Source organism: Parus major, chromosome 1A, assembly GCF_001522545.3.
Source record: "Parus major isolate Abel chromosome 1A, Parus_major1.1, whole genome shotgun sequence".
NCBI lineage: Eukaryota > Metazoa > Chordata > Aves > Passeriformes > Paridae > Parus > Parus major.
Genome location: NC_031773.1, coordinates 28,272,756 through 28,291,195, shown reverse-complemented (window position 1 = coordinate 28,291,195; position 18,440 = coordinate 28,272,756). Strand labels below are relative to the sequence as shown.

General features: G+C 35.2%; 1 protein-coding gene across 3 annotated transcripts in view; it reads right to left on the bottom strand.

Annotated features, from left to right (window-relative positions):
* The window catches only part of TMEM117 (transmembrane protein 117), a 189,941-nt gene that overhangs the window by 80,024 nt on the left and 91,477 nt on the right, over positions 1-18,440 (bottom strand). For all 3 annotated transcript variants that reach the window (XM_015628236.1, XM_015628237.1, XM_019006725.2), the window contains exon 5: positions 1,510-1,607. In XM_015628236.1, the coding sequence (XP_015483722.1) occupies positions 1,510-1,607 (98 nt within the window). The remainder of the gene's footprint in view (positions 1-1,509; positions 1,608-18,440) is intronic.

Sequence of the window (18,440 nt, the reverse complement as noted above, 5' to 3'; positions counted from 1 at the left end):
CATGCATTTTTCAAATTATTAACTTAATCTTTAAATTCTGTCATGTCACTAACATTTATAATGTATATAAGTAATGAATTCTACTTCAAACATTAAATAACATAACTCCTCGGCCTTATCAATGCAGAAAAAATATTATTTTATTCATACCTTTCACTCAGCATATTGCTGAGACAATTTCTAAATGTTAGCACACTTAGTCTTACTCGTTTTCTTAATTGCACTCAGTAAAGAACTCTCTCAGAACCCTTGGGAAAATCCAAATAAATTAGATCAAGCATTTCTCCTTCATCCTTTACTTTGATGGAATGTGCAAAGAATTCTAACAGAACAGAGAAGGTTTTCCTTCAGCAAAGATTCCCTGGCTTCCTTTAGCAGAAATCGATCTAGATATTTGTTCATATTTCCATTATTGATTTATAATTATATATAATATATAATTATATAATATATTCTATCAATTTAGCTAAACCTGAACTCAGACTTACTGGCCAGTAGGATGATACTAGTTTGCTGGGAAAAAAAAGGCAGAAAAGCGAAACAATATCCAAATTTTAATATTCAATTTTTCAATAGGCAATTAAGTGCTAATAAAACTTGCATCAGCTCAACACCTTTAGTTCCTTATAAGCTTTGTGTGTAGCCAATCAGCCATCTGATTCTGCTTTATTTTCAAATTTCTCTTATTATTTCCTTTATTGCCTCAGCTTAATAAAATAGCTCATTTTTGCTCCTTTAAAGTGCAAGATACTTCATTTTCTGTAGAAGACCGCATACAAATAAATCTTCCAATTTCTCTGTAAGAATTCTTTTGAAATCTGTTCTTTCAAAAACAGCGGGTCTGATGACATTTTCATGAGTTTTTCTGGTTCTGATAGAATTGAAAAAATCTTTGCTTTCTTAAATCTTCAGCCATAAGGTCTTCAGATTACTTGATAGAATATATATTCTCCATCTTCCATTTTTCTTGTCATAATCTGTTTTCTGTTCAATAGTTACATTTGCCTGGAATTTATCTGGAAGAGGCTACATTGGAGGTGAAACAAACCCTTAATCATCACAACTTTTTGCATTGATTTTTAAAGTTTTTCTTAACTATCTGAGACTGATGCGACATTTTAAATCCTGTTCATGTGGCAATTCAAAGACTGTAATTAATTTTATGGCCACAAAAGAAAATTCAAATATCTACCTTATTACAAGGAATTACAGTGGGACACCCAAATATTATCACATACAGAAAAAATTTTGCAACTCAATTATAAAGTGTCAAAATAGAATAAAAGAAACTGTATAGATCAATTTTAAAATCATATTTCTGCACTAACTATTTTGATTAGGAATTCCTCACTCAGGTACCATTTTTGCAAAGTTTATTTTTTTGTTAGACCAGATTTACCTTTTTTTCCCAACCATATCTCTTTCTGCTGCAGACGGTTATAGAAGATATGATTTTCAACGTTCTATAAAAGGTTTGTTTACAGTAATTTGATTTTATTATTTTCCTACCAGAATAAAATGATCCTAATGTTTCCTTTCTTCCAGAAAGCTCTGGCAGACTTTCCCCAGTCTGGGTAAGGCTTGTCCTGAAGCATCATATCTGTGACCTATAGGGAAAGAAAAAATAGTAGACAGTTACACTGGTGTTACATAAGGAAGTGCTTGCAAGGACTTCAGGAACATTTTTATTTTGTCTGGCACACCTGCATCAGTTCTGATATGATAACAGACAGTAGAATAATAGTAGCTCCAGTGTTATTTGCAGTCAAGGTAACAAATATTGGGCTACATATTCTAGAAGTGCATGCAATTCTTTGAAAAACAATGAAACCTGTAGAGATCCAAAGATAAGAAGAGGAACCAGTCTAAAAGTTAGAGCAACCTACAGTACGTGAGTTACATTCCCCTGTGGCTCTAAAGCTTTCTGGCCCAACCTGGGAGAGGGGAACCACTTCCCTGAGAGCAGCATCAGCAGAATTTCCATTCTTGAAATCAGAACTGCAGCTAGGGAGTGGATGCCTATGCATTAAGCACTATATAACATTTATAATGTCCTCTCAGTTCCTGCTATCAGTATAAAAAAGCACACTTGGGACTGGCAATAGAAAAAACATCCCTTAAAACTTGCAAAAAAATTTAAAAGTATGAAATATTTATTTTCATATTCATAATTCTCATCTAAAGAGACCATCTGTTTCTCTGTCCAGAGACTCATATATATGCAATATTTCTGGGTGGTACATGAAAGTATTAAAAATTACTTTCAGCTCAGTGAGGGAGGTGAATACCCCTCAGGCACCTGCTTCTTTGGGAAGCTGTGTTTTCACAGCTTCCATTTACTTCAAATTAACTGTATTAAAAAGCACCAAAAGTTACATCACAATAATCTCATAAATTTTGCTGTGCACAAGATCCAAAGTGGAAAAACCTATCCATTTGTAAAGATTTATGAAATAATTGATCAGATAAAAGACATTGGGGTGACCACCTGCTTCAAAATGCAGATAAGCAAAACAAATTCTGTCTCACTGTTACCAGTACAGAGTGGGAAATTGCTATGTGTTTTGATCAGAATGAAAATAAATCTTAAGGTTTCAGAAGGAAATAACTTCAAACTGAAAACAAAATTTCACAGATGTTTTAAAACCCAGTTTATCATCCAGAGTGTAAGCTACCACTTTCAATCAATGGCATTAAGAGTGTTTATAAAAAAAATAAAATGTGGCCAATGAAAAATAAAAAATGGATTAATTTGCTAAATTTTGGCTTCAAGTCCATTTGTGGTTAAAAGTGCTCAGTGTATTAGCCTGGGCTGGGTCCAAAGGATAATGACTATGTTTAATAAATAGAAATGCACATTCTAGAATTTTATTATTCCATTAACCTAACCTTAACAAAAAACAGATAATATCCTAAAAATACCACCTTTAATAGCTGTTTCATGTGGGTAAATCTTTTCTTTGATCGGCAAGCTATAATACTTTTTTATAAGGTCACAATTATCTAAATAAATATTTCAATAAATATTTAAAGCTGAACAAGACCTCTGTAAAGATTTAATTCATTACTTTAGTAACATTTTCTTGCTTTTAGGAAGAGTCTACATAGTAATGAATATTTGCAAAATGAACAGATATTTCAAGAGGTTTTATTCAAGTTTCAAAATAGTTTCTCCAGATACCTTCTGGGAAATTATTATATTTGGGAGAAGTATGCAATTTGCAGCTCTATGACCAATTACTAGAGGAGCATGTTTCATAAGAATGGCATTTGAGATGGAGATATTTTCTGAGGAAAATGGCAAGACGAGGCAGGAAATGTTCTTTAAAATATCGAATAGTTGGTCTTTCATCTCCCAACTTTGGTGTTTATTTAAAGTCATATCACCAGATCAATGTCAGGTCAGTTGCAGCTAAATTGGCTGAAGCAGAGACAGTCATTAAAGGGATGCATTCCATAAAGAGAAATCCAATTACCTTTTGCATTAGAGAAATCAAATTCATTTTCTGATTTGGTCAAGGACAGTCACTGTAGAAAACAGCTCACAGGAGAGAAGCACTCAACACTGTCCTACAGCACACAAGTTTTAGATATATATCAAATGCCCCTTGTTTTAGAAAAATATAAATTTCAATTTAATTTTCAGAACTTCATGTAAAGAAATGTGTGTGCTTTTCTTTATTCATATTTCACAATGTAATTGCTGCACAGCATACATTTATCTCTGCTTTACTGAACTGTGTTTGAAAACATTGCTGATACGTGGGAATAAAATAAAAATTGAACAATTTAATCTGCCTGCATCTTACATAATCAAGGTAAAACAGGGAAAGCCACTTACAATGCAATTAAGTAATTTATTTTTTTCTTGAACTAGGTGATGCAATACACTTTAATCAATAATTACACTGCTTCAGTTCAAAAAGGAATGGCCCCTACATATAGACAGTGTATACACTTTCATTTTTTTAGTGTCTCATGACAGAAGCAGTTACACTGTATTAAATTGCAAAAGCAAAGCTGTATCACATACACTGCCTGACTTTAGCAGTTACACAAATGCCACCAAAAAATCCATTTCCATTAATAATTAGTATGTCTGATATACATTACAGAATCTTAATTTTCATTTTACCCAATAAAATATGACTTTATCAGCTATTCATATTACTCACTTTATATTAATTACACAGCTAACTCATAATGGTTTAAAAAAGATATATTGCTGTCATTGATAGCAAAATGTTGTGATTGATATTTTTCTGTTACAGAAAAACAAAATTGTTCCTTTTGATATGATATCTTTGATGTTTGATATAATCATTAAACTACAGAAAGGCTTGGGTTGGAAGGGACCTTACAGATCCTCTAGCTGCAGCCCCACCCTGGGGTAGGGACAGGGACACCTTGCACTAGACCAGGTGGTGTAGATACGACTTGACTATATAATATATAATCATTTGAAAAATGATGTTATGTCACATAGAAGAAAGAATTTGGGATTCAAATTCATTCAGGACATGTAACTTATTCGGACAAGAAGTGCAGAAAGCAAAATCATAAAAAAACAAAAAAAAACCCAACAAAAAAGTAAGATACCTCAGATACCTGAGATGTACCAAGTGGAGCAGTAAGACACATTAAGGATCAATTATTTCCTCCATGAAGTTACTCTTTGAGCCTGTTGTTCAGCATATTCTGTACATACTTTACATCTCTCTGTAGACACTCATGTCAAATCAGTTGTACCTCACAGGGTTCCTCCCAGCAGAGGTAACCTCTGCATGGGGACTGTCAGGTAAGGCAAAGTATCTCTTCTATTAAAAGTTAACAGCAAGTTAAACTTCCCTAAAAAGTGAATTAAAATAAAAAAGTAAATAAAATAAGTAAAATAAAAAATGACCTCATTCTTTGGTCATGCCTACAAAGTATCACCCAAATACTTCACTAGCAGGAACTATGCAATCCTCTTCAAAGCAAAGAGATAACTCACAGAAAACTGGTGTGGCACAGGCTGCTGGCCAAGCTGTTTTCATACAACAAATTGCATTTTAGAAGAGTAGAAATATAAAAGTACATCTGTTGGTTTAATAGTAGCACTTCTTCATATAAGCAGCTACAGAAACTGTTTCTTACTAGAGAAATGGACTCTGGGCTTTAGGACACAATATAAACTATGCTGCAATATTCATGAAGTAGAGACAAGCCTTTAACAGAGCATTTTCTTTGCTGTATTCATACTTGGATAAATCATCAAAACAAGGTAAGAGAAGCCCTCCAGAATTCAACAGAAGGTAGAAGAATCTAAGATCCACAAGAAAAGCCTGAAAACACAAACCAAATGGTGAAATATGAAATATTTTTGTATTATTTTGATAACACAATGAGTAGTGAAAAGTCTAACGGATAGTAGGCCTCATAAAATATAAAACATAAAATATCAGTAAAGAAGCTGTTTGTGTGCAACTACTCAGCCAGAAGGATTTGACTTCATGGTGTTATTGCTGGAAAATGGAGCACACTGAATAGCTGCATTTGCCAAATGATCTACCACTGTCAAATACATGACTCAAGTACTAGAAGTTTTAATATTTTTCAATTTTTATAATTTTACAATTTTAAGTATCTTATTTTAAAACACAAACCTCTTTGTAAATAGCACTATATTAATTTCACTTGACACTCAGCCTTAAAATAGTGCATAATTTGCACATCTCCACTCACCCAAACTCTAAACAAGAAACATTTTCAATGCAACTAGAGGACTTCCTTGATAAGAGTGAATATCATAAATCCTAAATCTTTTGGAAATTGTAAGGATGTCACAGTGACAGGACAGCCCAGAGGGAAGTCTCCCATGACAAGGCCATGAACATTGAATTTCTCATCAAAAGAATCCATCAATAGTTTTGCAAGGACTGAACATTGCCTGTGCATTTCTGAAAAGTATGTGAGTTTTTTTCTAGAAAAACAGGGGCTAAATCAGGTTAAAGTAATTATGTTCTCTGAAGTCAGAGTGTGAAGTCAATGAGAGCTAATGCATACCACTGAGGGGATACACTCCCCTTGCTTTGCTGTATGTGCTTTTAGGTAAGAGCTATATATAGGTGTCCCACTAACTGCACATCAATTCTTTATCTTATCTCAGTCTTTAAGTACTACATTACTTCACAGTGATCATATACCAAACTAGGGAAACATTTAGTACTCAGTCATTAAAAGTTTCTATCTATCACTTTTCTCTTCTTTGAGATATGTAAAAACTGTGGAGCTGCTCACTTGATGTATAAAGGTAACCTTTAGGGATCATATGATCCTGCCACTCAGCCCTAGTGAGGCCACATCTGGAGTGCTGTGTCAGTCCTGGTCTCCACAGGTCAGCAAGGCAAAGACCTATTGGAGAGGGTTCAGGGGAAGCCACAGCAATCTGAAGGGTCTGGAAATCTCCCTTACGAGGAAAGACTGCGGGAGCTGGGCCTGTTTAGTCTGGAGAAGACTGAGAGGGGATCTCATTAATACATATAAATAACTCAAAGGTGGGTGCCAAGGGGATGGTGCCAGACTCTTTTCAGTGGTGCCCAGTGACAGGACAGGGAGCAATGGCCATAAACTGAGAAACAAGAACTTCTGCCTCAACATGAGGAAGAACTTCACATTGAGGGTTGCAGAAAACTGGAATAGGCTGCCCAGGGAGGTTGTGGAGTCTCCATCTCTGGAGACATCCCAAACCCACCTGGACACATTCCTGTATCACCTGCTCTAGGTGAGTGTTCTGGCAGGGGCTTGGACTAGATGATCGTCAGAAGTTCCTTCAAACCCTTCCAATTCTGTCATCATACCTCAACTGTTATACAGCTTACACATGATAATATGCAATGCCTCTTTTAATTCTGAAATTGTTTTGGCAGTTGAGCAGAAGTGTCAAGAACTTTGTTACACATTCTTCTGAAACAACTGTTAATTTATTTCAATCCCCTCTGCTGCATTTTGGAATAAACAAATGTGTAAGTGTTTGAAAACAAATTTAACAAATATTTGTAATTAGGCTTACAGATCTCTAAGGCGGATGATATTTTTAAAGCAAAATATTATTAGTCAGCTGTAAATACACTACTAGATTTTAAAGTTCTGTCTGCTTCCTCTATTTTGGAGCATTCCTAATTTAATAGATTTCACCCCTAAAAAAAAATGAAGCTTCTTTTAAATTACTTCTTCTTCATTTTAATTGCAATAAATTCTTCTCATATTTGCATATTCAAAGCAACAACAATCACAGAGACAAAATGGCCCCTTCAATATACTCTTTATTGTCTTCTCATTTTAATCAGAGACATAACATTGCTCTTGTCTTACCAATACATATTGTTTTAACAATAAGTAAATCCTGAAAAACATTAAATTGCTGTCAAATTCAGTAACTTTTCATTAAATTAATGAAAACATTAAATTGCTGTCAAATTCAGTAACTACTATGAGTGATAAAGAATATTATGGTTCACTTTTGTGGCTCCCACAATGGTCCCCAGTACAATTTTGAGCATTTGCATATTTCCCACCATGTTTCCTAAGTATTGCTCTTATGAGCTCTTATTCTCACAATCCACAACATTTGGACACGTGTACTGTCTTACACCCAAATATCCACCAAAACCAGTTAAAAAATTTCTTCTGTATAAACATGGAGGAGGCTTATGTTAATTATACCATCTTTACTTATCCATGCAAATTTATTTCTCCACCCACTGAGGAAGCAGCAAGTCTCTTCTTTTTTAGCTAGAATGTCTTGATTTGGTTCCAAATATTGTCATAATGGTTTAAGTGCAATCCATGCTGGGATAAAAACTCTACAAGATGGCAAGAACAACTAAAAATATATACACTTCAGGTTTAGCTTTAGAAAAGTCACTCCTCCCATCACTTCCTTTCAATTTCCAAGTTCAGTTAGGACAGAATGCTCCACAAAGACAAAATCTAGCACACAATGAATTTCTGGTAAAAAACTTTAGATATCAAAAGGTTAGTTAGGGAGAACTTTGGTCTGCAATTATTTCAAGTCTATTCAACTTATTCTGGAAATTATACTCTGTATTTTAATACCAGGAGAAATAATTTCTAAATAAATTGTGCTTTTCTTAAACGCCAAACAAAAATTTTTTAAAAATTAAAAATTAAAAAAAAAATAATTTTCTTTTTACTGGAAATTCTTTGATAGTTCATAAAGCTAAGTAACTGTGTAGGATCAATTTTACAATTGAACCAGAGCTTCTGCAAAAAACTCTTAAGCTGTGCCACTTCATTTCCTAACATGTTTCAAGTCCCTACTGTGCACACAAACCATTATATACGTGCAACAAAATATCCTGGCTGCCATGTGGCAAGCACTTGCTGTTTATATAATCATTGACAGCGCATTTCAGAAGACTTTTTTCCTTACTTTACAGCTTCCTTATTAGTGTTACAAATGCAGAAGCAGAGGTCAGGGTAATGTCACATATTACAGACAAAGTGTGAGACATAAAGTCACATCATGATTTTCATTTAAGGCATTCAGCTCCGTTCCATTTTCGGCCAGCATGGCAGGAAAGTTTGCTTTACTCATTTAGAGATCTTAGTGGTTCTGGTGAAAGGCCAGAGACAGAAGTCATGCCATGTTTGGTGCACATGGCACATGCATCTAAATCAATATAGATTCTTTGTATAGTCAGTGAAAAGAAAAAGCATTTCTGTGGTGAAATTCACTTCAAAATAGATTCTGTTGTAAAGATGTACCTATTTTTCTTCACTCTGCACCAGAACCTGCTCAGATGATCACACTGCTGGCAATGGAAGTCTGATAACATGAATCCCAGCATGGTTTCCTACATTTCTTAGTGTTTCTCACCAAATATGTGATGGCTCACAATAGATGAGGTTTTCTCATAGGAAAGAGCTGTATTCATGCATCTTCTGTATCTCAGAATCAGACTCTTCACAACCTATCCTTTCTTTAATTCTACGAATTACATTGTACAAACCAAAGCACTGAACAAAGAATTGAGCCAGCACCTGATTAGTACAGAGGTAGCCTATGGCAGAAGGTTCAAAATGAGTTCATGCTGAAAGAGAATTTTTATGCAAAATTCAAGTAGCAGTTTTTAAATTAGGGTTGGATCCATAACGTTTTGGAATATTGGAGGAATGGAAGCATTTCCTCATTTACCTCAGCATTTACAGGTTCCCAGCTTTGAACTGTACAATCACATGACATAATCATAGAGGTTTTGTTTTAGCATATATGAAACTATACACTAAATGGTGGCACACCATAATTAAGGTGTGGTTCATCCTCTGAGCCTGTCTTAACCTAAGCAAATTTTTTGACATCTGAATGTACCTGTCACAGACAGACACGTTCACCTGCCTGGTCCCATAAGGACATAGAACTCAGGAAGGTTCCTGTCTGCAGCAATGAAAAACAAGGAAAAAATTCTGGTTTGATTTGGCACAATACAACACAAATGCTGAGCTGTTCTGGATAGATTGCCAGCCATTCTGGACATACTGACAAGGAGTAGTTACGTCTCTAAAGTCAGCTCTTCTGGGCTTTGCAAACAGGAAGCTTACCAGAGTACCTGCTGTAGAGCAGAATACCAGCTTAGGCATGGAATAAATATCAGTTCCCAGGACATGAAGGAATCCCATGCCAGAGAGGTTCACAAGACAAAGGTTTCTACTGATCAAATTTAATTTCAGGCCTGTCTTCTTTCAACATCTTCATCTAACAATTTTCTCAGTAACAGTTGCACGTACCCGTGTGCTCTAACAGATGCAGACAGCTTTCTGCATGGGCCATTAGCTATTACTCTTGAGCAGTGCCATCATTTTTATTTGTATCATGATGCCCTCAGAGACTCACAGTTAGAGTTGTAAACTGTCAGTGCAACGTCTGTGTAGTCTATGTTTTGATGTGCCAGAAGGTCATCATTTGCTGTTCTGACAATCGTAGTTTTGAAGTTCTTGCTCTTCAGAAAAAAAGTGACAACACACATGTCACTTGGTGCCTTTCACATGCCTTCTCCTTTCACACAAATACTTTTTAATTAGATTTGGTGAGTTAAAGGATGAAAGAAGAATGTGTACAAATGTATAAATAACACTTGTCCAACACTTGAGTACACAGTAAAAGTGTGATTCTGTGGCATGTGATGGAGCAATAAAAGTAACCTTTGTGACAATACTTTGTGACAATAGCGTATTTCTAATGAATTATTTGGGAGGTTGCTATTTTCTTCTCTGTTTAACTTCCACTTAGCAACTAATGAGGGAGTATCTTGCTATGAATGAGTGAATGTGAGATACAATGGGTGTTTCTGACACTCGATTTTTGGGAATTGATTTCACTTTACACAATTCATTCTTGATCAACAGTTAAATAGGGTAAATACAAGTTACAGAAGCGTATCTTTCAAAATTCTCTATTGGTGTCTGTGTAAGGCAGAACCTAGTGAAAACAAATGAAACTGTTCAAAGAATGTGATTTCAAGCTCTGATGTTCGCTCTCTGCCTCCCACCTCTCTGTACCCAGGCACATAACCACAGGAGAACCATCTGAACACTGGGATGCCCCTGGAAATGGGCAGGAGGCACACAGGCTACTCTGCTAAGACACTCACCTGTCTCTCCTTGCCAGAACAAGGCACCTAATTAAATTAAAATCCATCTCCATGCTGCTGACACCACGCTGCATTTCCAGTTGATTCAAAGCTGTGATGTACTGACAGCTCAGAGTGGTTTCAATCCATTTCATTCCTTTACGAGAAGCCTTTACTTCAGAGTAAGTAAAGGGGAACTTGAAACTTCCTTTACATGGCCTTTTCTGTTCTGCACTCAAGGAAAACACAGCTACTACATGACAATATTTTCACTCTAAATAGAGAAAGAGAACATTTCTGCACAAAACAAGTTTCTCATGAAAACTCTTACTTGGAAAACAAACAGAAAAAATTCATGAAGCACTTCTGAAAAACCATTCATTGGCTCTTTCCCATATTTTCTTTATCATACTTTAAGGGATTATACAACTAGAATAATATTCATGTGCAGCTGCTGGTCCTTTGACAGATTTATGGGCAGCATCATTAATTGTTTTTAGTTACCTTTTCATACTGAAGTTACAATCACACTGAGAACATAATCCATCCCCATGTCCCCATTTCCTGTGCAATTCTGCACTTGAGGTGCAAGCATGGCCACAGTTTTGTTCAATCCTCTTTAAATGGTAAAGAATTACTTCGGTCCTACTTTCAGAATAAAGAGTACATACGGAAGGTATTTAGTGGAGGGTGATTAGTACCAGTTTCACTTCCACAGAAGAAAATCTCCAGACTCTGCTGCAAAGTCATTTGCTATTCTGAATAACAAATATTTTGTTTTGAAAAGCCAGTCAATTATTTTTCCTGTTGGATTATGTTGTTTAAGAAAACCTAGGCAATTCTTTAACAATTCAGATTATAACTAAAATGTAAAAATATCCATAAAAAATTCACAAGAGGATGTAGTATCTTATTAGAAAGCAGAGAAATAATTATTACTCTTAAACTGTATTGGCATTGTTCAAGGAATTCTCAGTGCTGAAAGAAGAACACAAAATGAATGTCCCTATTCCCTGAATAGGGAACTTTTGGGATTAAATATTCAAAAAAATGAGATCATAACTAAAGTTGTGTCTATTAAAAAATCATAATATTGAAGGCCTTGAGAATTTCAAGTGATACTGCTATTCCCTTAAAATTGTGTGATTGGCTCAGATATACCAAATTAAGAAAGATATTACCATTAAGTTTGATTTTATTTTCTTTCAGGTTTTAAGGTTCATGTTTTTGCAGACTTTCCACCAAATTTGATGCCTTGAAATAAAGTAGAGGACAAGACACTCATATCACACAAAACTCCACTTTGGCTTTCAGATAAAATAGCTGCTACTGCAGAGTCAAGAAAAAATATTACAAATTTTAGCAGCTCCAAATATTGATATTTTTTGTACAGTAAGCACCAAAGGGGAATCCGGTTATTAAACATTAATGGATACAACTGAAGATGTTTTACACTGATTCTTGTTTGGGAAGAATATTGAAGACACACAGGGGATAAGGGTTTGTGAAGAATTCCTAAGTACTTGTTGGGTTGCTAGAGAGGATTTTAGAAAAGGAGGTACAGCAAAAAGAGAGCTGAGAGAAATTGCAGTATCTCTAGGGACAGAATTTTACACTCCCTCCTGGACTTGTGCTGAAATATGTTCCACAGCCAATTTGACAGTAAGTAGATAAGAGGTTTTGCAGACTGGGAAGTCAAGGATTGCTAGAAATGATTGGTAGTAATACTGCATTCTCACATGCCCTTGGCTATAGAAAATAGCAGTCTTTAACCAAAATGCTTAGTTACTGAGCATAGGCAGAACTTTGTACTTTTGTTGGTTTTGTTCTATAAGAAGTGAAAGAATACCAGAACCTCTGGGCAAAGAGAACATTCAAAGAGAATGGAAAGAAATTTGTTCCACTTTTAAGCACACTTGAGAACACAATCCTTAAAATACAGTTGTTTTTCAGCCCCTGGTATACTTTCATTTGAAATTTAATATCTCTTATATAAACAAAGAATCAAGATTTTTTCAGGTTTTCTTTTGGGCTTCATATGTATGACTATCCATTTTCAAACTTTCATCCCACGGGGAAGCAGGATTGATGCCTCTTAGAAGGAAACAAGCAACATTAGATCATGGCTGCACAGTTATTTGCCATCAGTTAGACATGCTTTTTTTTTATCTGCTGTCTACACACAAGACCATGGGAAATCAGCTAATGGTCACTCATTAAAACATACTTTTGCCTTATACATATTTATGAGAAACACTGTAGCAAAAACCAATACATTCTTTCAAAAAAGAACAAAGGAGAAAAAGCTCAAGGAGACCAACTTTACATGAAAGGGAAAGTTAGTTTTCTTAAATGTTCAGATGTTGCAAATTAAAAAATGCTGCTTTATCAACATGGTGTAAAGCAGATTTTTTTTATCAGATTCTCTTTTGAACAACAATTTTTGGTCAATTACTACTTCCCATGTGGACCTTTCTCAAGGCTGAGCCATACTGTGTGCACAGCTGATATGGTACAATCTTTGCTCTACAGCTGGTCTTGTTTGTCATCTCGGCTTACTTGATTAAGTGTTTTAATCAGTGTTTTGCTTAAGACCATGCACCTTCTGTTGAAAATTGTCTGGCTGGTATTTAGTTGAAAACCAGTTGACTTCTCAACATCTTACTTAGACTTTGTCCATTTCTCATGCCATAATTTCTGAAGAGTTTATAATTAAATTCTTTCTTTCTTTCTTACAAAACAATAATGAATGTTCTCCAATACCTGCAAATTCTCTACAAATAATGATGGTAAGCAGCTTCCAATTAAGCTGCTAAGCTGTTTTAAGTTTAGTATAATGCTATGGAGAATATATAACAAGACTGCCTCATTTTGCTTTAAACTTTGACCTTTTTGCCTCTAAAAACCAAAATCTGGGTTTAGTAAAATATTTATCCCTTATTTTCTGACTGTTTTGTTAAGTTACCCCTTTTATTCAGCCAGATCAGGTGTATAGATAATTTTTTTCAGACAAAGTAGTTCTGATTTTTCTCACAGAGTTCTTGGGAAATGAAATGCAGATTATATTTACATGCTTGAACTAGCTTCGATGTACAATCTGGAATCATATTTATTCTATTCATGCTGCCCATGTTTATATATGTCTTCCTTATGATATTAACATAACCCAGGAGCATTATCATTTGGCTTTTCCAAGTAGACCGTTTGGCTGAGCTCCAACTCTTTGCCTTTCTCTCAGCACAAGGAGGGAACCACGGTATTTTGGGAAAATGCAAATCTGCCCTCCAGAGATCACATCATATTTTCTTAATATCTTCTAGAAATTTTATTGATAAATGAGAAACAGAAGCTCTCTGACTAAGCATAAACAGAAGGACTTAAAAATATTATAGTTTTACCTTATAACTGTAAAGAGAAGGCAAAGATTGTTAGATTATTAGTGTTCTCAAACAGTAACTACATATTTGCAAGTGATTTGAGACAAAAAATTCACTTTAATTGGGAAAAGATAAAGATACTATATTTACTGGATATCCACTACTGCAGGAGTTGAAGTAAATTTCTATCTACAGCTGATTTACTCTAAATTATATCACCTCTCTACCAAAGATACATGTTCTGCTTTACTAAAGTTTCACCCTCCTTGCCTTGACTACTTTAGGTCACCTTTGAACCAGTCCCTACACTACATTTTGATGCCTCTGAATTCTCACCATTAAACATAAGTCCTTGCTCAAAAAAAAAAAAGTATTTTAAAATTACTCAGCCCAGGACTATACAGCCCCTTTGTACAAGAGCACTGTGACATTGTACCTGACAACTCCACTCTAATTCCAGTTTGAAAGACAGTCTATTGAAAAACTAAGCTAGTGCTGATGCCTTTTAACCCAGGTGCATATTAACCTAGGAGGCATACTGCTGGTTTAACTGCTACCTGGCCGAATTCATGTGGTAACACTTCAAGCATAAATGACAAATGCAAGCGGTGATGCTCAGTGTATGTATAATGCATAAAGCAGAAATACACATTCCCTGATGTCTTTTGTCACATAAGCAGGAATCTCATGAAAGTGTCCGTGCCAGTTGGCTGAAAAATTTGAACAGAATTTTAAAGGTTGATTTTATATAAGCATATAAACTTTATCTAAATATGCTTGAAAACTAGTAATGTCTGTAAACACTTTTATTAAAATTTCAGCTACTCTCTGTATATTGGCAAAAACATTTTATAACAGATGAATAATGAAACATGATTACAGTTCTAGATTAGCTAAAATTGATGTGACCTTAGGTCTAGTATGAAACATTTCTCATGTTTATTTATATACAGTACATACAGGCATTTTTGTTTGCAATAGGGGTTCCTGAATCCTATGAAAACCCAAAGTTTAATAAAGAGCCTTATCAGCTTTGAAAACATTTTCATTTTTTGATATAAAAATGAAACAAGAGACAGTCAAATATGACTGAAAGAGATTCTTGAAAGAGAAATGGAAGACAGAGAGTGAGAAGTGTGGAAAAGATAAAATACTAAAAATGAGAGTATGAGTTGAAATAAACTTATTAAAATTGACATATTAATGTATAGTTGCAAAAGAATGGAGATCCATTTCAGAGCTGTTTACACTTCCTTCAAAAGAAAGGATTGACACTGACAGGTAGATTATCCCTAGATTAAAGAAAACTACAGCTTTAAACCAAGTACTACAATATTTCATAGGACATCTCAGATGGAATATTAATTCCTGAAGCGTTTGAAAGGGAATCCAAACAAGTGTTCAAGTAAGAAAAAATACCAACCTACAGGACAAGAACCAAGCCAAGGAAGACCAAAGGCAGGAGCCTTTGCTTCTTCCAGGAGCAGAAAGTTCACATCTAAGACCCCAGTGTTTTTTATATATATATATATGCTTGAGAGACAGGCAAAAATTAGTTACTACCTCAAGTTATTAAATATAAACTACACCTAATTGGAGTGTTCTGTAGATTTTTCACTTTCATGAGTAATTAAGGTATCCTCAGAACACATAGAATCCAGTGCTGTCATGTGAATCATTGAAGGAACAGAGAGGAGCAACGGATAATTGCTTAGTGATTTATAAGCTTTACTATCTCATTGGATAAATGTGAAGAGGCTTCATATGAGTCTTCAAAAACGTTTTGTCTGCTATGGAGCAATGCTAGAGCCCAGCAAGGAAAACTCTAAACTGCCATCAATGCAAGCCAGTGTGTCTTCTCAGTAGGCTGCAGTGCCATCTACACACACTTTCAGTTCACAGGCAGCTGATCTAACGAGCTTTGGCCTCCTGAGATGCAGGCAGATTAATTCTGATGAAGGACTACAAAGCATTGCTTTCATTTTTATGACCCAGGCCTGACATCTATGCATTGTTCACTTCTTATGCTGGGTTTGCAAATATGGATTTGCCACCTTTTTTATCCCATGCCAAATGAAAAGTAATGAAGGTAAATTGATTCATCATGTGAATATTTCATTCCAGTTACTAGGCAAATAAGTTAAACTATGTTTTAATCCTGCAGTCAGCAGTCAACAATTAAATTTAGTTTAGCATGAGAAGATTTGAGTTTTTCTTTGCTCTGAATGATGTTTTATCAACTGTTGATTCATTGGGGCTTCTTCTGTACTGGTCTACAAACAGAAAACACTGTTGAATGAACGTTCTCTGTGTCAGGTACCTCTGGTGATGTATCTTCACCCACCCCAATGACCATGAAACTTTTGGGTTCCAATAATGTTGGACATAAATTTGAACAGCCCTTGAATCCAGTATTGCAAAGCTACCTATCCCTGGCTTTCCACACAGATGTGTCTACTATCAATCATTTTAAATACAGAAATAAGGCTATGAAAAATCTGGGACAATCCTGCAAACAATTTATACACAGAATTTGCAGGCAAGCTGGGGATCAGGCAATAGAAGGACTGAGTGCAGAATCAGATTCTTCAGTCTCAGTTCCTTAGCCACAGCTAGTATTAAAAGTTACAGGCAGAGTGACCATTAAAAAGCAATATTTGTACCATTTTTAGTAAAATTGTTTTTCCATCTCTCACACAATTACCAAAAACCCCACAAACCCCAAAACAAAACAACAAAAAAAAGCTGAGAATTACCAATGATGGTAAACAGGACATATTTAGAGCTGCTACTTGCAACCTGGTACAAACACTTGATTATAATAATCAGGAAAAATATTATTTGTTAGCTGTTTCAGTGTAACAATCAATGTAGCATAAAACCAGCAAATGGGTGTTTGATTTCCTATGTCATATATTATACATGTATAATATATCTACATATATGCATGCTTCCTCTGTCAGATACTTTTATTAAGCCCTTTTACAAGGAGAAAAAGGAGGATGTAGGCTTTTGGAAAAATAAATTACTTGATGGATTGAAGTTTTTAAAATTACATTAAAGGTTAGTTTATTTTAATGGTGAATTTTTAATAGCACACTTAAAAGTGGTAGTCACTTTTTAGTGACTACATATGCAAGTACAAAAATATTAATTTATACATAAGAAGAGGTACTTCTGCCCGTCTGTCTTCTTATGATCTGGCTGGCAAAGAATAACACCCTGAAAAAATTAAACTGGGACACAGGTCCCAGTGCCACAAAGACTTTAGTGTGAGCAGCAGTTTACAGACTGCAAAGTCAAATGCAGTCAGCATTCCTGAGCTCAAGCTCTTTCCCCAGTCTCGGAGGCAGGGAAGTCTCTTACACTGGACTATCTACCACCCTCTTACTGTCCTGCTGGTCTCCTGCCTCCCAGCAGCATGCCATCCTCTAGTTTGTCTCACTGAAGATCTTCCCATGCCTATAATGGAAGAGCATGACCTAATAAATAAAGGATCTTAAGGCTTAAGACTTTTTTTTTTGTACAAGCTCAAAGATTAATTTTGTCCTCCATGGCTTTTTTCCCCATTGATTCTCCTGGTTATACAAAATTATCTAAAAACTTTCTTTGTGAGTCAGTGAGAAAGCTCAAAGTATGCTAGCTTTTTGGCAATCCACATTGCCCCCACACTGCCACAACTCCACTGCAATTTTCATTCCCAAAGTAAATTCAAAATGCTAGAAAACAGAAATGGGCAGTAAGAAAGTGCTTCTAGAAAGGATGCTGACAAAGACCTGAAGACACTCTGTTGCTGCAGAAATGTTACTGAAGCAAAGAACCAAGTACTTCAAATGGAAAAATCAGTATCAGGTAAAAGGGCATACACAAGCAAACCAAGGCATATTTGCAATTTTTTTTAAGCCATAGCATCACAAAGTTCTCATTTGAGCACTAAGCAGGATATTTCTGAAAGGGTGCTATTTATGAAGGGCATTTCTCTGCCAAAATTCTTATATGACATTCTAAATATATGGTATTTACACATCTACACTATTTTTACAGAGAATGCCCAGTCAGCACTGACAGCATACATATGACTGCCCTTACTAAATTATTTCACAGTACTCATTCTGCTATAGGAAGATACTGAAATAGAACTAAAATACCTTTTGCCGCTGGCCATTCTTGCTTTTCTGTTGTTTCACTATTTGATTAGTTTGAGTGTATCTTTCACATTCTAGAGCCTATATTTTTCTGATCCAAGAAGTTTCTAGTTTTCAAATTCTTACACTATTTTTATTAACACTGTACATATTAGCATTATACAATTGTGTCATTCTTTAGAGAAATATCATTAATCGTAATTATTTTAGCAGTGTTTAGAGGTTTTATAAGTAAGTAACTTGCAACATATTTTCTTTCTTTTTAGTAGTGCAATAGCAACAAAATT